Source organism: Mustela nivalis (genome assembly GCF_964662115.1).
Source record: "Mustela nivalis genome assembly, chromosome: 3".
Taxonomy (NCBI): domain Eukaryota; kingdom Metazoa; phylum Chordata; class Mammalia; order Carnivora; family Mustelidae; genus Mustela; species Mustela nivalis.
The window spans coordinates 141534866-141556972 of NC_139022.1; the positions used below are offsets into that span (position 1 = coordinate 141534866).

At 43.1% G+C, this 22107-nt stretch overlaps 1 protein-coding gene across 3 annotated transcripts in view; it reads left to right on the plus strand.

The window, feature by feature from the left end:
- The window catches only part of ARL15 (ARF like GTPase 15), a 392574-nt gene that overhangs the window by 8917 nt on the left and 361550 nt on the right, over positions 1–22107 (plus strand). The window contains exon 1 of one of the 3 annotated variants that reach the window (XM_082723228.1): positions 20116–20172. The exons of the other annotated variants lie outside the window; for them this stretch is intronic. Within the exon in view, the coding sequence (XP_082579354.1) occupies positions 20119–20172 (54 nt within the window). The 5' untranslated portion in view covers positions 20116–20118. Of the gene's footprint in view, positions 1–20115; positions 20173–22107 lie in introns of those variants that run through there. 3 annotated transcript variants of the gene reach the window in all.

Genomic DNA, 22107 nt, shown 5'->3' on the forward strand with positions numbered 1-22107 from the left:
CTCTCAGTGTTTTATTTCCTAGCAGAATAAAAACATGACATACCTGTATTAGTCCTCAAGTTCATTTGGATGAAAGTATATATATATTTAGAATGCACTTATTTCTAAAATGTCAAATCCTGGGGACCTGGTCTAAGATAAATCACTCTGAATCACAATTTTCTCTTGTGCTAAACTGAGACAGCATCAGAGGTTGCTGTGATGATTAGCACTGATAAAAACATAATAAACTGTACTTAAAAAAATCACATTAGATTTTTCTGTACTGATTGGTATGAGTCCATATGACTCAATATAATGGTATCAGTAGAAGTGTAGACAAAGTGAGTCTCTATATCCTTGATTTCCCCTGTCTCCTGCCCTGCGTCAGTGACATCTTAGAGATTTTTTTTCCTCTTCAAAACTGGCAGTGTACAATCTTTGTGGAGTTAAGTAAACATCATGTAGGAACACATCCTTTCATGTACTTTTTAAGAGCTGGACATTAAAGTTGCCCTTGACCTTGGATAAAACACACTTTTTGGTCTGTTCTACAAAAAGAAAAGTCCCAAAAAGAATGTTAAAGTTGATTTTTTTTAAGCTATCATTTTTTATTCCCTCTTTCTTTCTCTTGTGATTCAGAGATTTTTTTGAACTCAACCATGACTAGTAAATAATATTTACAAAACTTAAGGGCTCTTTTGAGGGTTAAATGAAATTATATTGTATTACATTGAACATAGGTTCTATAAAGCTGATGTGCTCCTATCTTTTTTGATTTTTCATTCACTTTCACTCAATTTTAATTGTGCACTTGAAGTTGTACTTCAAGTCTTAAAAGTAAAGCTAAGTTTATATGTACCTGCATCGTGTTATCACCCCCAAAACGGAGATATAAAACCTTTCAAACACTCCAGAAGGCTCTCTCTGTCCCTTCCCAGGTAGTACTGAACTAGATTAGGTTTGCCTGATTTTGAATGTCCCATAAATGGAATCACAGATAGGCTTAGGATTTCTTTCACTCAGCATGCTTGTGTAATTCATCCATACTGGATGAATCAATAATTTGTTTTTTTTTTGTTGCAGTGTAATTATGAATATATCATTACTAGTCCATCCATTCTGTTGTTGGGCATTTAGACTGTTTTCACTTTGAGGATATTTGGAATCTGCTACAAACTTTCTAGTGCATATTTTTGGTGGAGATACTAACTTCTGTTGGTTAGAATGGAATTTCAGGCTCATTGGGTACATGTATGTTCAGGTTTACTAAATACTGGCAAACATTTTTTCCCGAAGCAGCTGTACCAACCAATTGGACCACTCCCAGTGTAAGAGTTACACTTATTTCATATCCTCACCAATACTACTTGTATTATCAGTCCTTCTCACTACCCATTCTGATGGGTGTGTACTCCAAAGAAATTGGAGTTGCCCAAAAGTTGCCCAAAGCTACTCTATATGTTCAGGCATGAGAATAATATAATACAAGAGGATTATAAAACAGATTCTTTTTTTTTTTTTTTTTAAGATTTTATTTATTTATTTGACAGACAGAGATCACAAGTAGGCAGAGAGGCAGGCAGAGAGAGAGAGAGAGAGAGAGAGAGAGAGAAGCAGGCTTCCTGCGGAGCAGGGAGCCCGATGCGGGGCTCGATCCCAGGACCCTGAGATCATGACCCAAGCCGAAGGCAGCAGCCCAAACCACTGAGCCACCCAGGAGCCCCTATAAAACAGATTCTTAATCTTGAGAATTTACTGGCCATATTCTGAAATTCCTGTGCTATTCAGCTGTGTGGTTTACTCAGATTCGGACATGTCACAATGATACCATGGGAGTTAATTGACCTGATTTTTGTTCCTGCCTTTGCCACCAACCAGGTGTGGAGGTTTGGGCAAGCCCGTCAGTCTCATTAACTTGTTTCTTCATCTGTAAAAAGATGGGATTAATTAGGTAATCTCAAGTGTTCATTTCATTTCAAAAAAAATTTTAGTCCTTTTTGTATACTTTCGGGAAGAGTTAGCTGTCTTGCATTCTTCCAGTTTTATTTATTAAGTGATGGAGTTGCCTTGATATAATTTATCAGTCATTCACTGAAACAACTCTAATTTTTTGATCCTTTTAGGTTCTGATGTGGTCCTGGCTCTACGGAGATACAAGTGCGTGAGCCATTGGCCTATTGTCAGGGAATTTACACTCTGAGAGATGAAAAATAGGCAGTTACATTTTGGAGTGGCTCATTCCATTTAGAGTGAAGTAAAAGTTACTGAGGGAGTGTCTGAGAGGAAACTTAACTTAGACTTGAGGGCCCAAGAGAGCTTCCAAGAGGAGTCCTTTTTAATCTGTAATGTTGGACTTGAGTTGGCCCAGTGACCGGCAGAGCCAGGCAGAAGGAACAGCTTGTGCAGAGCCTCGGGGGTAAGTGACCCCACACTTCAAGGACCTCCCAGGACTCAGTGTGCCTGGAGCAGAGTCAAGAGCAGTGGATGTGCCTTGAGCTGCACAGCCCAGCGAGGGTCACGTCATGGGAACCTCCGAAGTTTGCCTGGACTGCCTTGGGCTGATCGGGCTGCACTGTGAGGGATGGAGAAGGGAGGCCAGATGGGACCAAGAAGACAGGGAGCGGTTTTCCTGGTTCAGGAATGGAGTGATGGTATTCACCACCAGTCAGGAGTAGGACCGATCTGCAGAAGTAGATGCTTTAAAGAATTGCTTCAATTCCGCAATTGGATGTAGGAGGTGAGAACGATTTTAGGGAATCCTTAGATTTTTGGCTTGAGCGTTATTCTGGTTCTCTGTTGTGTTAATGAATCACCTTCAACGAGTGGCCGTGCACAAGAACTCGTTGACTCATGAATCTGGAGGTAGATTAGGGCCAGCAAGTCTGGTCTTGCTCAGGATCCCTCAGGAAGCTATAGTCAAATGGTGACTGGGCTCATCTCAAGTCTTCTTCATGCACTTGTCTTGCATTTGGGGTTGGGAACAGCCAAACAGCTGGGGGCTTGAAGAGTGTGGACTCCTGGGGCCATCTCTCTGCATGGTCTGTCTCCATGCTGTATCAGAGGGATTGTACTTCTCACGTCCAGGCGGAAGTCTCACTGTGAATGTGCCAAAGGAGACTGGTGGAAGCTGCCAGTCTTTTCTGACTGAGCCTCAGCAGCCTCGTGGTACCAAGTGGACTGTTATCTTGTTCATCAAGGCAGTCCCACGGGTGAGCTCAGGGTCCAGGGCAGGAGATGGACACCACCTCTTGGTAGGAGGAAGTCGAAGAATTTGTGGGCATCTTTTAAAACCACCGTAGGTTTTGGGGTAGCTAGTGGGGTCATGTACTGGGGTAGGTCACCCTTGAAGGAACGGCATGATAGAGAAAAATGAGGAATTTAATCTTGGTGTTGTTGAGTTTTTGCTGCTTGTGCAAAATCCGAGTTGAGGTTTCATGTAGGTTGGTGGAGCTCAGAGAGGACTCCTGGAGATGAAGTAAGAAACAGTAGGTGCCTTTGTTGTTCCTTGCCATAGACTATTCTATTATCATGTGGGAGCCACAGTGTTAAGTGTTTCTCATGTATTGTTCATTACTGTTATCTTCGAGATTAGAAAACTATCATCTAGAGAAATGGAGTGTCCTGGCTGTGGTGTGGGAGTTAGAACTTGAACTCCGGTTGGGCTAATGTCTCCACTCCCAGTCTTCACCACTTAGGTGATACCTGAAGCCATGAATGAGCTTGCCATCTGGGAGGGTCATGCAGAATAGGAAGAGAAGAATCCCCAGGAAGCCCAGTCCCTCAGTTCATGCAGGCATATAGTAGGTTCATGCAGGCCTATAGTAGGCAAGCAGTTTTTGTGGGATTGGAAAAAAGGAAAAGAGCCAAAACAGAGGCTGAGAGAGAAGTGAAAGATTGGGAAGAAAACCCCAGGGAGTGTGGAGTCAAGCAGGCTGAGAAGGGAGATCTTTCCAGAACGAGGAAGTGGCCAGTTGCCCAGAGATCATGAAAATAAAGACGGAAAAGTGGCCACTGGATTTGAGTCTGCATTGACCTGGGTGGGCCAGGGTGCGCCCAGGCCTGGTGGGAGGTGAGGTGTTGACGCTGCTGCAGTGACGTCTGTCAGGAAGTTGCTCCATGTCAGGGAATTGCTCCATGAAGGGGAAGAGGAAGGAGCCAGAGCTGGAGGGGCCGGGAACAGTGAGGGGCACCTTTCCTCTTTACATGGGGCCAAACTGAAGATGGATAAATGCTGATGAAGTAGACCGAGAAGTCCCTTGGCTGGTGGTGACTGAAATGTGGAGTATGGGCTTGGCTGAGTGGGCTAGAAGCTAAAGAGCGACGGCGAGTAATGACCGGGGAACCGGAAGCGTCGGTTGCTGTTTGGTATGAAGTTCAGAAGCCATGACTGAACAATGGCCTGAATCTGGTGGGGTTGGGAATTATTTTTTTCTTCCAGACATTTAGGACAATGGCAAGACCATGGTTGAAGCTACAGACAGTGAGCTGACTTACTGGAAGGGCAAACAAGGTAAAGGATGCACAAGGGACTGGTGGTCTTGATGAGGCTGAATGATAGGCATCCTCGGGAGTGTTAAGAAAACTGGAGGGAAGGAGAGTTCAATGTGGTTAGACCAAAGGGTATTTGAACTTAAGATCACAGAGGTAGAGCTGTTCTCTGAGGGGAAGCTCTAGTGTGGCCATGGTTGGCAATGGAAAAGATGGGAGGTTAGGAGAAGAAGAAATACAGCCAAGGCATTGGATGGAGCATGCTTATGGATGGCAAAGCTGCTGGGACCATGGCAGGACTCCACGAGAGAGGCTGAGCCAGGTTCAGATATATTCTCAGTGAATGAGGTGAAGGTCAGTCAGTGTCCTTGAGAAGGAGAGGTTGAGAGCGCTGGGTATTAGAACTCCTTGTCCTTTGTCTCCCCGCTTAAGATTTATCATAGAGAAAAGGACCATGAGTGTGGGGGGTGCGGAGGGGCGGAGGGAGAGGGAAAGAAGCAGTCCCTCTGCTGAGTGTGGAGCCTCACACTGGGCTAGATCTCCAGACCCTGAGATCATGATCTGAGCCCAAACCAAGAGTCAGATGCTTGAGCTACCTAGGTGCCCTTCCTTTTCCTGAGTCTTGAGAGGAGGAGGATTGGTCTGGAGAGCCTCGAAGATCTCAAAGGAATTGAGGTTGGCCACCCGTGGATGGGATACTTCGCAAAGCGCTTCTGGGTGTGGAGGGGTTTCATGGTTCACCTACCCTCCACCTGTCGGAGTAAGATGCCCTGCTTCACCTTCACTGTGTCTTTGGCAAGTGACTGCTCAGTGCTTTATTCCTCTGCTCAGTGGGGGAGAATTACTCTTAATCCCCCCTTGGGTTTGGTGAGGAGTCACTGAAATAATACTTGTACTCCAGAACAGTGCCAGATCCCCTCTCTGATGCTTCCTCTTGCTCATCGTCAGAGCAGAAAATACCTGCCAATATCAACAATGAAGGTATTTAAGTGAGGTATAACTGAGGTGTACAACACAATGATTTGATGTTTTTATAGATTGCAGAATGAACACCACAATGAATTAATATCCTTCATCATTCATAGTTACAGTTTTTTTTTTTTCCTTGTAGCTTTGTAGATCTACCATCAAATATGCAATACAGTATCTTTCACTAAAGTTACCATGCTGCACATTTCTCCCTAGGACTTTTTAAATTTTGTAACTAAAAGTTTATAGTTTTTGACTCATTTCACCCATTTTTGCCACTCTCCAAACTCTGCCTCAGGCAACTACCTTTCTGTTCTGTGCGCTGGTTTGTGCCTCGAGGTCCTGTCAGAGTTGTTTTTCTCTGACTTGCTTCACTTAGCAGAATGCCCTCAAGGTTGGCAGTCACTTTCTAAGGGCCCTGTGAAGTAGATAACTAGTATCAGCTCCATTTTTCAGGTGTAAAAACTGAGACTTTGAAAAGTTAATCAACTTACTTGGGGACATACACCCTGCCAGAGGGCTCTCTGGAAAGGCTGGGGAGGGGGACTCTTGTGAGGTGGGCTTGTTGGAGAGGAAGCATCAAGGAGTGTGAGGTCAGGGTAACTGTAACGTGAAAGATGGAGTCAGGTAGGTGCTTCCAAAAGAATTTGAGCTGGCAGTTCTTTGGTTACGTGTTTGGGAGAAGGTTAAGTCCAAGTTAGTAGTGCTATGGGGCGGGGAGGGTCCTAGTTCAGATAAATAAACCCACAGCTCAGATCTTCACACCTTCTGCCTATACTTTTCTGCTAAGAGGAGTCAAGCTTCTAAGGGTGTCCTGGTCCCTAGAGAGGGAGGAGACTGGACTCTTGGGGGACTTGGTTTCCCTGGCACAAGCCACAGAGGGGCTCCCAGGGTTGGGGTCCCGGCTGGCACCAGACTCCAGGGCAGAGAACTGGTGGTTTGAAGTGCTGAGTCCAGAAACTGTTGAAGCTGGTGAAAGCTGGTCTTAGGCAGCTTGTAGGGCCAATTTTTCTGAAGGCAGAACTGCTTGGGGTCATTCTGCTAGGGCAGCCTGGGAGGTAGTCTGGCACGCTGTGTTCTGGAACCATTGTGTGATAATCTGGATGTGTTCGTAAAGCCGAAATGGCCTGCATGATCTGTCCTACCCCGACCCCTGACTTCTACCTATTTCAAATGATCAGAGCTAGAACTTGGTAAGTCCCCCTTTTCCCTCCTAGTCTCATTTAAGTCATCTTCTCCCAGGCTTTGACTACCAATACTGAATTGAGGCTCCCTCCAGGGCTGCCCTTAGAGCTGCCTTAGAACGCTGCAGGGATGCCTGGCCTAGGGGATCAGTGTGGCAGAAATCCAGCTCCTGCTTGCCTGGCTAAGGTGTCCATTGTGCTTTGGCTCAGAGGTGCTAATGGGCCTGCCCTGCCCCACCTCAGGCCTCAGTTCCTGGATCTTTTGCCTGACCAAGCATGGTATGTCACCTGGCAGGGCTGGGTTGTGGGCCTCATTGTTGCCAGAGCCTGGCATAGGAACACGGGATGGCTGCAAAGTCGGTGATTGGGCCAAGAGGCTGCACAGAGAATGGTAAAGGACATAGACCTTGGGGTCCATTCTGCCTGCTTTGGCATTCTCTGGTTTTTACCTGTTGTGCCCCACATTCCTTGTATGCAAAATGGTCATGATAATAGTACTTTCATCAGAGTTAAAATGCAGAAAGCATTTAAAGGAGTTTAGTATCCTAAGCACTTTCACTTTATTTATTTATTTATTTATTTATTTATCTAGAGAAAACTCTGTGTGTGTGTGTGGTTTTTTTAAGATTTTATTTATTTATTTGACTGACAGAGATCACAAGCAGGCAGAGAGGCAGGCAGAGAGAAAAAGAGGGAAAGCAGGCTCCCCACTGAGCAGAGAGAATGATGTAGGGCTTGATCCCAGGACTCTGGGATCAGGACCAGAGCCCAAGGCAGAGGCTTTGACCCACTGAGCTACCCAGGCACCCCTAGTATCCTGAGCACTTTTAAAGTGCTATTATTGAACTACTCTCCTGCGGTTATTGGACTGGGACTTTCTTTTTTTGTGTCTTTTTGTTTTTTGTATGATTTTTTTTTAAATTAAAGATTCTATTTAAAAATTTTTTTAAAAAGATTTTATTTATTTATTTGACAGACAGAGATCACAAGTAGGCAGAGAGTCAGGCAGAGAGAGAGAGGAGGAAGCAGACTCCCTGCTGAGCAGAGAGCCCGATGTGGGGCTCGATCCCAGGATCCTGGGATCATGACCTGAGCCGAAGGCAGAGGCTTTAACCCACTGAGCCACCCAGGCGCCCCTCTATTTAAAATTTGACAGTGCAAGCGGGGGAGAGGGAGAAGCAGACTCCCTGCTGATCAGGGAGCCCAAGGATCATGACCCAACGCTTACCTGACTGAGCCACCCAGGCACCCCTGGACTGGGACTTTCTGTATGAAATAAGGACTGAGGGTATGCTGGTCACTGAAAAAATTCTAGTCCAATTCATTTTCCCAGTGCCAGCTTTTCAAAAACCTTCCTACCTCCATCTGATAAACGCAGTGCAGAGTAATTGGCTTAAAGATACTGCAACTGCTGAGTTAGTGCTCCAAGTGGCCGCTATTTCTGATTTCTGGGGGTGAAAGGTCCTGGCATGGTCCACAGTGGCCTGCACCTGTCTGTAGGCCAGCTCTGCTTGGAGCTGCAACCTGAGTTGTTTGGCCAAACGAGACTACTCCCTCTATCTATCTATCTATCTATTTATTTAAAATATTTTATTTATTTATTTGACAGAGATCACAGGTAGGCAGGGACTCAGGCAGAGAGAGAGGAAGGGAAGCAGGCCCCCTGCTGAACAGAGAGCCAGATGCGGGGCTCGATCCCAGGACCCTGGGATCATGACCTGAGCCGAAGGCAGAGGCTTTAACCCACTGAGCCACCCAGGCACCCCAAGACTACTCTCTTTAAACTCAGCAAGCCCCTTTTCTGAGGTCGTTCCCCAGACTTACTGTTCCAACAAAAGTCGTTTCTTCTTTTGAGACCTTGTCCCCCTCGTATGTGCTTGGTTGGCCAGCTCTCTTAGCCTCCTTCCTTAGAGATGTTTTCAGAGAGGCCCCAAGTTGGAGAAGATGGAGTACTGGGCTCATTTATTGGATACTGTTGCAGGTTTTTGTCATTTGTAATTTTTCTTGCCTGCAGCTACTTCTTGGTTCAAGTCCCTGTGCGAGGTGTAGGAAGCCTCTTGGAACTGTTGAATTTCTGTTCTATTTTGTATAGATATTGTACATCCTACAGTTCACCAGTAAAATTTCTTAGTGTAACCTAAATCTCCCCATGACTTGTTGGGGTTTTCAGGTTGCATTTTTAAAAGACTGGGTCCTTTAGATAGGATTATTTGATCCTTCCTGGATTTCCTTTGCATTGCCTGACTTTTTCAGGGCTCCTACAGCCCTGACCTTGCGCTGTGGGCAGGATTACTTCTTGAGCCTGAAGTGGAACCATTCTCTATTTCTGTGGACTCAGACTGCCGTTTTTCTGTATCCTGAGTGTGTAGGCAATTTTGTCCTGTGTGAGTGATGCTTTAATGTTCCCCAAATATATCTTGATTTGAGAACATCTAACTGCATTGGTTATCCTTGGAAGTACCCATAGATGAATATTTCATTATTCAAGAATATTTTCAATGAAATAGTAGTTCATATTAATTAATTAAATTAATTAAATTGCATTAATTAAATATTAATATTTCAGTGAAATCATCAATATTTCATTATCCAGTATTTCAATATTCCATTCCTTGTCTTCTCAGTCCTCATCGTTTTATCAGGAATTACATGTGCTCGGGAATTTAAATAGTTGCAGAAAGCAGACTGAGTAACGTTTTTCTCTTTTGATTCCATGACAAGAATAGATTTTCAGTTGCTAATTTTAAAACTCTTGAAATCAGATTCTTTGTTACATAGGAGAACACAAGTATAATGAAGTGAGTTGCTTAAAAAGTCAAAATTATAGAGAGCTGTGTAGGAAGTGATGCATATTTTAATTATTCATACAGAAATCTTGAAAACCAACATAAAAATGTATGATTAGGAAGAAATGATGGAGATGAAAAAAGATCTAACAAGCTCATTGAGGGCTTGATTCACTCCTCTTTTTTAAAGCAATTCTCTTCCATTTCCCGAATCCAGAGTGCTGAGTTCATGTCGGAGGCAAAGATAATTTAGCCCAATTGCTTTATATTATTGCGGTGAGTGATATTAAAACCACAGCAACAAATGAATATTCTGAGTTGGTATGGGTAGCCTTTTCCTGGGTGTTCAAAATTAACGACTTCCATAAAACAGTGTTTTAATCTGTGTTTATTTGCTTGGAATGGAATACTGACTTCACATCCTGGATTTTAATTCAGATGTACAACCCTGTGCTCAAATAACAAGAAAAGGGATCTATTAGTTTTTAAAATATTCCATGAAGGATAAATGTCAAATTAGTTTGGGAGAAGAAAAGCCCTATACATCTTTCTTCCCTGCCTCTCCCTTCTTATCTAACATTCCTTACTCCAATACTTATTGAGAGCCTAATGTTTGGTAGGCCCTTGGGCACCATAGATAAGACAAGGGTAACCCTGTATCTACTGAACTAGCACCTGAAACAATGACTATAATACAGTTCTTTGCTTGGAGACTCCAGCTGGTGGGCTAGAACTGGTAGTCAAACTTTTTTTGTAAAGGGCCAGCTAGTAAAAATTTTAGGCTTTGTAGGCTATACAGTCTGTCTCGTAACTACACAGCTCTGCCATTGTGTCACTAAAGCAGCCCGACACAATACATAAATAGATGGATGTGGCTGTGGTCCAGTAAAATGCTATTTACGAAATCAGGCAGAGGGCCACATTTGGGCCATGGATGATCGTTTGCCTACCGTTGGCTGTGAACAGGAAATGATAGCAGGGGCTGCTTCCAACCTGTTAAGGACATTTTAGAAGGGCTTCATGGATTGAGTGAGAAGGTAAAGTAGATGGCAAGATTTCTTTCAGTTTCTCCCCCTGCTTATCGGTTGGCCCTAATGTGAGACCATCTCTCCGCTTACCATGAGTTACTTAAAAATCACTGCGGTGTAGGGGTGGATTTCAAATGTTTCTTTTAATTTAAATAGTGAAATTCTTTCCAACCCATCTTATGCAGAACTCAGATATCTAAACAAATTCTATTTTAGTGTAGATGATTTTTACAAACTTACAATTCCTCTTTTGTTGTGATGTGTTCTAGATCAGTGAGGACAATGCAGCTGTTTTGATAAACACAAAACTCAATATAGATTTAGAGGATTTTTTAAAAAAGACTTTTATTTATTTATTTATTTATTTATTTATTTGACAGATAGAGATCACAAGTAGGCAGAGACGCAGGCAAAGAGAGAGAGAGAGGAGGAAGCAGGCTCCCTGCAGAGCAGAGAGCCCGATGTGGGGCTCGATTCCAGACCCTGGGACCATGACCTGAGCCGAAAGCAGAGGCTTTAACCCACTGAGCTGCCCAGGTGCCCCTAGATTTAGAGGATTTTAAACTTTAACCATTTAGATGAATGAGAACTGAGGGATTATCTTCCCGGTTCATTGGGTCGTGTCTTTTTTGTAACATTAAGCGGAAAATAAGATCATAATGGAATCACAGTTGCAAAGTTTGCAGATTTTAAAGTAGCTTCATTTTAAATCATCCACCAGAAGGCAGAATACAGGTTTTATTCTGAGGCTTGACCCTCCCCCCCAACAAAAACTCCTTACTTTGGCTGCACACAGGAATGGGGGGTGGGGGGTGCGTGGGCGGTCTCCGGTGTGTTAGAAGTTCACGTACAGTGCTTTGGAGTATGCTTTTCTTCATTTCTGTCTCTAATAAAAATTCAGTTCTCTTTATAAAAAACATTTCTTAAATATCCAGCTGTCTCTTTGGAACCCTGCCTGGGATGTAGTTAGAAAACCACTCGTTGAGAATCAGACCTAGGTGGAAATCGAAGTTCTGTCCCTTTGCTGCCATGTGCTGGTAATACCTTCTCAGCGTTTCATCTGACAGGCCAAGAAATGTCCCTGTGGCTCTAGTTGTGAGGACAGAGATGACCTTGCAAAACATCCAGCGCGTAGTAGTCTCTTAATTTTAAGGAAGTCTCACTTTAAGATAATCAGGGTCATGGTTTTAAATTGTATATGGCTCCGTACAGTTTCAGTAATAGTGTTTCATTAGCCTTTATTAACCGTCTTTTTTTTTCTTTATTAATCATCTTGATTAAGAGCTCTGCCCTCAGAAATGATAATGACTCACCTGAAGGGAGTGGCTTGCAAGGGGCTGTAGGCCACCCTATTTGTGGGTTGTGAATCCGTTGTCTGGCCAGAGAGTGAGGATCGGGGTTTGGGGGAGACCCACCCTCCCAGAGGCAGAGGATAGGAGTTTAAGAGGCTTGCTTATTCACACAATTAGAAACAAGGACAAGGAGTATGCAGACCTCATTTACAAGGAATTTTTTTTTTTTTTTTTGTCCACTGCCCTGTATCTGCCTGTTTCTTATTAGTAGTAGAAGCCATGCAGTAAGAAGGGCCAGATTGCACACCTTGGGGAGAAGGTGGGCGACAAGGATGTGAACTGCAAGGAGAGAGGGCCTGTGCTACCCAGCAGTCAGACTTTAGGGACGGGGATAAAACCTACAAGACAAAAAGTAATGTCCCTTGGGGAAAAAAGGGAACTATGTGGAGTTCCTGGGGACCACAAGTAGGTAGATTCTAGCCACCTGAGCGGGGCACAGGCAGCCCTGGGACTTCACAGAAGATCCCAAGTAGTTCCCCCAAGTGCCTTGATATTGGGGTCATTTGTCTTCAGCAAATGTGGAAAAGTGGTATTTCTGTTCATAGACGTCATGGATTTGGTGGGTATCTGTTATTGAAGAGTGGCCCAAAGAGACTGGTCTTGAAGCCAGATTCCAGAGGGAAGCTGGACAGGATCCTCTGGGGCCAGGAGGTTATCCTAGGGATTTGAGTTTCATTTAAGATTATGCTTAAACTAATAAGTGGTTTTAAGCAGGAAGCAATGGGACCTGATTTGCATGTTGAAATCTTGCTCTTCCCACAGCAGCATGGACACTGGATTATTCAGAGGTGAGGGGTGGTGGTGGCTGGGGGACCTGTCAGGGACACTGTCCAGCGGCAGATGGGGACTGCTTGGCCTGGGCTTCAGTGAGTTTGAGAGAATGTCTCTTCTTTGCCAAGCACCTGATGCTTTTGTACTTGGTCCAGTAAGGTTAGTAGTCGTCTTTTCTAATGCTTGAGGACTGGTTTCTAAGGCTCAGAACATGTAAGTTTTCTGGGGTCATGCCCTGAATTATTTGAACACAGGTCTGTCTAAACTCAAAGGTCATACTTAGCTTTCTTCCCTTTCCACAATCAGAAAAACGAAGTCCAGACAGTCTAACTCATAAACCAATAAGCTTTTTGACTCTTCATTTTTTTTTTTTTAAAGATTTTATTCATTTGGCAGAGAGTAAGAGCACACAAGCAGGGGCAGCAGAGGGAGAGGGAAAAGCAGACTCCTCGCTGAGCAGAGAGCCTGATGTGGGGGTTTAATCAGATGCTTAACCAACTGAGCCACCCAGGTGCCCTGATTTTTGACTCTTTAAAGGGCTTGATCCCACAACCCTAGGATCACAACCTGAGCTGAAACCAAGAGTTGGATGCTCAACCGACTGCACCACTCAGGCGCCCCCTAGCTTACTTGGTTTTGCTGGCACAGCCACTAGAGTGTAGACTTCATGAGAGCAGGGGCTCTGTGCACTGCTTTAGTCTACTGCACAGAGGACACTGCTGGGCACAAAATAGGTGCTTGCTACTAATGTGTATTTACTTAATGAGGAGGATTAATGCCATGAACACGGCCCTCAACTTGGTCATCTAAACTCCCAAGCCTTTCAAAAGGATGACCATGTTACCACGCTGTAGCAGTGAAGCATCCCAGGGCCAGCCATTGCCTGGGGATTGAAATATTAATACTGAGCTCTTCCATTTGTCACTGTGTCTGGGCCATTCTTTTCCTTACAGTTAATGAGAAAGACTTCTTTGCCACCTTAAACAAAATATGCACTGCAGGTCTCTTCAGTAATCCTCCATGCTCTTAGAAGTCCATTCCACTCCTTAAAATCAGAATTTGGCAGAGTTCTGCCATGGACAAGGGGCTGGTGCCTATATTCAGTTTCTGGTGGCCATGCGCCTTTTCCCTAGGTACTGAGAGTAGAATACTTGTGTTGGGAGAAGTCTTTATGTCTAGATAGTTTAGAAGGTCATGGAGATTTGTCAGAAGTGTTGACTGTGGTTGGTAAGTGCTACTGCATTCAGCTTTTTAAAATAGGCTTTGGTAGTTCAAGTATCGGAACCATCAAATACTTGTGAACTTGCTATTCTCTCTTTGACTTCATTTGCATTCATTTGTTTTCAATGATTAAAGACTTTGGACTCCAAAGTCGGAAAGATTTGGGTTCCCAAATCCTAGTTCTGTCATGTACTGACTGTGGTTTCCCCACCTCTACATTGAAGAAGATACTAGTGTAAAATGGAATGCATCACACTTCCATTTAACTGTCTTATGGGACTATCCTTCTTGTTGAGATTACATGGTCTCTACAACTTAATCTGTTAGGGTTGGAATTGTTTGGAAAGTAGTGGCTTCAACAAGGTAGATACTTGTCTTTCTTCTCAGGTAAGTCTGGAAGTTGTTAGGGACGGTCCCTATGATGCTACTGCTCAGCATATGGACTTTAAACTCCTTGTTCAGAGTGCTGCCAGAGCACCTGCCATCACTTCTGCATTCCAGGCTGCAGGGTGGAGACAGTGTGGAAGAGCGTACCTCCCTCTGTAAGACTTCAGACTTTCTGATAATCTCATTGACCAGAACTTGGTCACATTGCCATATATAGTTGCAGAAGAAGCTGGAGGACATAAAACTTTTTCACTTAGAAACCGACTTCTCTGTAGCTCTATTCAGTTATTCTTCACCTAGCTGTATCTCTCGATATAGAGAGATCACAAGTAGGCAGAGATGCAGGTAGAGAGAAGTGGGAAAGCAGGCTCCCCGATGAGCAGAGAGCCCAATGTGGGGCTCGACTCAGGACCCTGGGATCATGACCTGAGCCGAAGGCATAGGCTTAATCCACTGAGCCACCCAGGTGCCCCTATATCTACTTCTTGAGATAACTGAGTTGTTCTTCTCTGCTTTGTAGATCTCTTTTCTGTGTAGTTTCTTTTTAGTCCTACTTTTGGCTTCCTCCTAAATGTAGGCTGCTGTGATTCTTCATGGTCATGAAGTTACTTAATAGCTTTGCTTTTTGTATTCTCTCAGCTTCACTTCCCTCCGCTAACTGCTTCATCTTCTTGGTGTTTTTCCATTCATATTTTGGAGAGCAAGAATGATTGGTCTAGCCCAGCTCTCCCTGCTGGGCCACACCGTGGTTGTTGGCCAGCTTGAAGATGGACGGCCTTCCAGTTTAATCAGCTGTAGGAAGCTTGGGGGTGAGCCTTTCCCGTCTGCAGCAGTTTAGAGGCAGAGCGGGCTTTGTAGCTTGACAGGCTTCTTAATCCTTGATAAAATCCTGGACAAATGGAGCTCCCTTTAGTGCAGGCAGTTAGAGGTTAAGTCTTAAACGGACCATGTTTTGTATATTAATATGCATCATAGATAGTATGTAGACAGTAAGGACCAATAACAGATTGAGAAGTGATTATTTAAAAATAGGATTTTTAAGGCCTGTACCAGTAGCCCTCGGATGCTTGCCCGTCCTCTGATGGTTCATGATTCTACTCGGGTCATGCTCAGCTGGAACTATCTTCTGTACTTCCTTTCACCTAGCTAACTCCTAATCTTTTAGAACTCTGTTAAGGAGGTTTCCCCCTCTAGAAAGTCTTCAGTGGGTTCAGCACTCCCACCATGTCTCCCTAAACCCCTTTGTACATACCTCTCATTATGCTGAACACATTTCTTTCTGTTGCCATTGTCTGTCACAAGTCTGTTAAATCACTCTCCTGCATTAGAAGACCACTGATGCCAGGGTTTGGTCTGCTTTATCTTTGTATACGTAATATTTGCCAAGCAATGCCTGTCACGTTAATGATGCTTAGCAAGGTTTTGTTTTGTTTTTTTAAACATAGAATGTATTATTTGTTTCAGAGGTACAGGTCTGTGAATCATCAGTCTTATAATTCACAGTGCTCACCATAGCACATACCTCCCCAATGTCCATCACCCAGGCACCCCATCTCTCCCACTCCCCAACTCCCCAGCAACCCTCAGTTTGTTTCCTGAGATTAAGAGCCTCTGATGGTTTGTCTCCCTCCCTGGTCCCATCTTGTTTCATTTTTTTCCCTCCCTACCCCCCAGGACCCTCGCCAATTTCTCATATCAGAGAGATTGTATAATAATTGTCTTTCTCTGATGGACTTACTTCACTCAGCATAATAAGGGGTTTTTGTTTGTTTGTTTGGATTGAATTTATCTTCACTGCCTCATAAAAAGTGAAGGCATAAACTCCCCAAGGCAAGTGGTATTAATTTTTAATCTGGTAAATAAGAGCGTTTCATTCCTTGTTGTACTATTTAAGTTAGAATTTTCAAAAAGAGAATTGTTCTTCAACATTGAGCCAAAATCATCTGTGTGGGTCTTACCTGTGACTTTCAGTGCTGTTTGCAGAAGATTGGCCAAAACGTTGCTGTGATGAAACCAATAAACTTGGGTAGGATGATTTATGCGTGTGTCGGATTATTTCTGCTACATGACTTCACCAGTCTCTGAGGTTATTTCTGCTAGATGGCTTTTCAGATCTTTGTGACTAAATTTCACAGAAAGCTCTTGCATAGGGTGTGTGTGTGTGTGTCTGTGTCTCTGTTTAACAGGTGAGGGCAAGGATTTCTTTTTAAATTACTAGGTGAACTCCTGTATCCCATAGCCAGACAGCTGGTGATCCCTTGGGAGGTATAGGTGCTCTTGGGATGATGGCGGCACTTTGACGCCGGAAAACGTTGTAGAAAATGTCGAGAGGCCAATTTTGTTAGCTTTGCTTTAGGTGTAAATGTTTCTTTCTAGGTTCATGATCACACTCTGAAGCTATAAAATAGATGCTAAGGAATAAAATCCTCTACGTTTTGTAAACAAATTGTATTTTATAAATAAGCACTTAGGACTTTAAAAAAAAAGTTATTTCTTATTTGGGGAAAGTAACCTTTAGAGCATACTGAGGGAGTTGTTAAATAATTCACTGTTAATGTTTTCAGTGCCAACACTCACAGAAGAGAAATACTGGGTTCCGAAGTAAGTGGCATTCCCAGGGCTTTGTTTCTGTCAGTCTGGAGGAATGACTAAAGCATGGCGACTGGCATGACCTTTACTGAGGGAGGATTCCACCCACCCAGCACTTTGAGGCTCACATGCATTGTGGAATGCACTAGAACGGGTCTTCTCTGTCCACAGTTCCCCAAATCTTGCATCTTTGCCTCTAGCGCATTTGTTTTGGGATGCTGTCAAGAGAACCTGCTAGAGCGTTGCTTTCTTTGGCAAGAGATGAGCCAGGTGTGGGCCTCCTTCGAAGGGCTTCTAACTGCTCTCCCTCCTCCTCTCCTGTTGCCCCAGTTCTGATGTTACTCGTAGTACTCCACAGAATTGGCCTTGCCTAGATAAACCTCTTAATCTTCCCACATGCAGAATTACAGAGGAGAAAATAAGGAAACATGACCATCTTTACATCAGGATGGGTTGCATAACACATCAGGCTATTAAAATAGCTTTTAGAAGAAGAGAAATGGAGTCTTTTTACACCCTCTGGAACTGAAAATTTGTTATACCTTGAAATTCATTTTGGACTGTTGTAGTAAATAACATTTGCTGCCATCTTGTTGAAGATTTTTTTTTTTTCTCCTTTATTTTCATGCTCACCTTTGAATTTTCTTAGGGAAAACAACAGTAAACTGTAAGTAATCCTATTTCAACTTGAATATTTTTCTTCTGGATTACACATGTTGTTCTAGAGACATATCTTAACAGATCTTAATTTTGACAGCATCTGTCTTGCACTTTTGTCAGACCGCAAAGAGGAGATTGTTCTGAAGGCTATTGTGAAGAACATTCTTTAGTTCTTAGGCACGTCTGCATGTAGATTTATAGATGCTGATTTAGAGGCTACTGGGTCAGAGTTTATCTAGGGTAGAGCTTCATTCTTTAATTGGAAATAATTACTCATTTTTCATTCTCAGCTGTGTATTATGTCCCATGGGTTTACCATTAAAATGAGTTCTTGCAAATAGAACATCTGTACAGGGAGAGAATATGAGCTAATCCATTTTAAGTATCTACTGGTTCTTCTACCATGGCCAGAGGAAGTTTATTATGCTTTCAGCCCTCTTTATCTGACTCCCTCTAATTAGAGGAGAGACGCCATTGGTGAGAACCGTAGTGCAGAGAAGGCTGCTAGAGCTGGATGGTGGTCCTGCTGCTGGGCCAGCGGTGGGATGCCACGTGAAGTCACTGTGTATTGGTAAGGGGAGGAAGGAATGAGATAATAAGGCTAGTTAAAAGAAAATGCAGTTAAGTTCAGGATTTTCAGGGTAATGGCTTTGGCAATCCCAAAACAGTACTTTTACGTTTTGGGAATGTAAAAAAGGAGTGGAAAGTGGGTTTTTAAATAACTAAGCAGTGAACATCTCCCTTTTGAAAGGTAAAGCTCTCACAGAGTCCTTCTCTAATGACAAAGTTTAGGACTCCTTTATGGCCCCCAGGACATCTACTTACAAATAGTGCTCAGTAGCAGTTAGGATTAGGAGGCTGAGAGACACAAAACCGTTTTTAAACAAGTTCAGAGTTGGTCTCTGTTCCATGTACTGAGTGTGGAGGGGTTGGTATGGGAGCTCCACTGTCACACGTGTCCCCAGGCTCACTCATGCTTGGGCTCCTCTTCATGGGCCTGTCTTTCTCAGGGTGCACTCCCGCTGAGGAAGCCTCTGGAGCTACAGCCAGTCTCACAGACTACAACAAGCTGTTTCTACAGAGTGGAGAAAGCTCGGAAAGACAGAAGAGCGAGAAGGGTCCCTCTTAGAGTCTGTACCCTATGTTCACCCTTCACTTAAATCTTGTTATGGAGAATTGAGTTACAGGACCATTCCTAGCTCAACCTTTTCAGCTTACTGAGGGTTGTTAAATCAATTTGTATAAAGAACAAATTGGTGTGATTTTCAAAGGTGGAAGGGAGGAGTGAATGTGGGACCTAGGGGTAGTGAATCTTCTGTCTCCCAGCTGATGGGGGGAGCCTCTAGCCTTGCCCCAGGGTATTTTCAGTAAGGCTTTTCATTCAAAATAAAGAAACCTAGTAGTGTTGATAGCTTAATGAAACATTCCCGGAGATTAAGTCATCAGTCACTTGTTCTGAACCAGTAGCACCAGTGAATGGAACCTTCTGAAAGTTTAGCTTAAAAACTGCACCCAACAAATTATCTTCTGAGTTTGATTTTTTCCCCCCAGTGTTATTTTTTATTTGGATGTTCATGTATACAGCGCCTTTGGCTTTCAATCTTTTCCTTACCAATATTCCAGAGTTTAATTTCTTAGAGTCAGACTTTTTTGAAGAATCAATCTGGTAGGACTTCTTGACCTTCAGAAGGAATATATCTTTAAAAGCATTTTGGCTACCATGGGAATCAGGAATCCTGTAGCTCTGCTTCCTTGGCACAACGGATGACAACCGTGACTGAGATTTGTGGTATTGTAAATGTTTATGTAGAAGTTCTTTACTTTACAATAACCATGAAAACAGTGTCAAATTGTACAGAGTTACTTTGACTATCTACCAACTTAATGTGCAGACGTTTCTCCAGTTAAAATCACATTTGTGTTGGTATGCATGGTTTTGCAAGTGGGCATGAGTTTTAGGAATCTGAACTTGATTTGGGAGAAGTGGTAAATTCTAAAGGGAATACTGCAGTGATACTCAGAGACTGAGAACCTCAGTCTTCTCTAAATGCAGCCCTTTCAAAATGTTCAATATTTAACTAGGAGGTTTTCATTTCTACAAAGTTACTTTTCTTTTTTTAGGGAGGTACAGAGGGAGGAGTGGGGAGACAATCTCAAGGATGCTCCACACCCAGTCCAGAGCCCATGTGGGGCCCAGTCTCACAGCCCTGAGAGCACGACCTGAGCCAAAATCAAGAGTTGGTTGCTGAACTGTCTGAGCCATCCCGGCGCCCCTACGAAGTTAACTTTTCCATAAGGACTGTAGACATTTATAGCCAAAGAATTGAACTACATAAGTGCTTATAAAACTACTGCTAACAAAGAATGAAAAATTGGATATTGGAGCAGAATTGAAATGAAATCAAGCCATTACAACAAATCCCATTTCTTATATGATACTGAATTGAGTTGTTACTGCGATTGAAGGCCTTGCTTTCTAGTCCGTGATTAAAGCCCTGTGCCACACACTTTGTTATTGACAAGGTCTTAACGTGAGCTGGCCTAGAACAAACAGGAGGGAAAAAATTCTGCTACTTGTTCACAAAGCAGATGTCAGAATACAGCAGATTTTCTTTAAAGAGGGAAGCAAGTCAAGGGGGGCGAAGTCCGTTCCGTGGGACAAACATTTAGTTGTAATTTCTTATTCTTAATCTCGTAGAGAATGTCTGAATGTATCCAGATCTCATTTGCTGTTTGTAGAATTGGCATTCACACGGTAAGCGCTGTGTATTTCTGCAGTACCAAATGTTGTGAAAGTATATATGAAGAACTGAGTGTTGGAGAGCACGTGGAACCACGGGATTTGCCCTCCACTGCTGGTGGGCGTGTAGATTTCTACACCCACTTTGGAAAACAATAAAGTTGAATGCCAGCATATTCTGTGATACAAGCAAATCTACTCCTAGGTATATGCCTCAGAGGAAATTGTTCTATAATTATAAGACGACTTCTGCAGTGACTGGCCCTAGAAGTATTCATAAAAATACAGTGTTAGGAATGTCTATTAGTAATGGACTGGATTAATTGTGGAGTTTTAATTTCCTAGTATGCTATACGGCCACAGAAATAGATGACTTAAGAAATGTACATGAACTCCAGCTGTACAATTGACAATACATTTTACTGTCATAATTTTGAATGAAAAAAGACAAGTCACAGGAAAATACATGCAGTTTGATTTCATTTCTACAAAGTTCAAAAATAGCAAAACTGAGCAATGCATTGTTGTAGGACTGCATATATAAAGATGCATTATAAAGACACGCAGAATTTTAGAGGTTATCTTTCAGGGCAGTGGTGGTTGTCAGCAGTGAGTGAATTTTGCTCCGAGAAGATATGTGGCAATGGCCTTTTGGTTGCCACAGCTGAGCTGGGGGTGGGTGGGTGGGTGGGTGGGTAAGGGGTAGTGGTACTACTGGCAGCTACCGGATGGAGGCCGGGGCTATTGCTAAGCGTCCAACCACACACTGGTTAAGCAGGTAAGGATTATCTGGCTCAACATGCTGATAGTGTTGAGGTTGAGAAACTCTGCCCTAAGAGATTGGAAGGAAGGGGGAAAAAAAAGTCTTAAACCCTTCACTAATAGTCTCCTTAACTTGAACGGCATATTTGTGGTGTTTGCTTTATAGTCATTCTTTGAACTACATAATTCCTTTATATACTTTATTGTACATAGGATGTATTTTGCATCAGAAAAAGAAAATCCCAACCCACTGTAGCATTTTTTTTTTTTCTCTCCCCACATCCGTCTGTATCAGTTGACTCAAATGCCCTGAGCCAATTTCTTAATTCAGAAACCTGGAGTGTTATCTCTGTGGAAGAGCATGAAAGAGGACTTTTCCAGTCTTAAGACTCAGCAACAAAAGTGTTGTCTTCTCCCTTTGAAGGCTTAGGCAGAGGGGTTTCTGAGACTGTGGACAGGAAATACAATGATACTTACTTCTGAAGACCAAATTATTTCCCAAGGAAGAATTTAAAAACTTGATGATTTTGTTTCCCATCGTGTACAAAAGAATCCTTCACAGGTGTGCACACAAGTTTAAGGAACTTATCAAATGGTTAAAGCAAGAATTTGAGGTAAATGATATGACCACAGGTTGTAGGGTTGAGGGCAGCGAGCCTAGCTTGCGATTGTCCTTGGATCCTCCCCTGTAACTCCTACACTGGCTGGGATGTGGGACGTGCTCAGTAGCTCTACGTCCCCTTACTTCCATTAAAGGGAGCAGTTGTCAGCCATAAGTTGAATTTAAGAAGAATCAAATTTTTATTCTTTTTTTTTTTTAAGATTTTATTTATTTATTTGACAGACAGAGATCACAGGCAGGCAGAGAGAGAGGAGGAAGCAGGCTCCCCGCTGAGCAGAGAGCCCCGATGCTGGGCTTGATCCCAGGGCCGAAGGCAGAGGCTTTAACCCACTGAGCCACCCAGGCGCCCCAGATTTTTATTATATTACTTGTTTTAGCTGCTTGTCTCGCTGAATATCTCTTCATGTGTTTTATGTGTTCATTCAGGATGCTGGATTTCGTATATAACCTTTACAGGCTCAAAACAAAATTGGGTGGCATTTGTTGGCAATTAGATACATAGGTTATTTGGGAATTAGACATGTTTATTTTATGTAAAGTTACTTTGTGAGCATGACTTTTTTTTT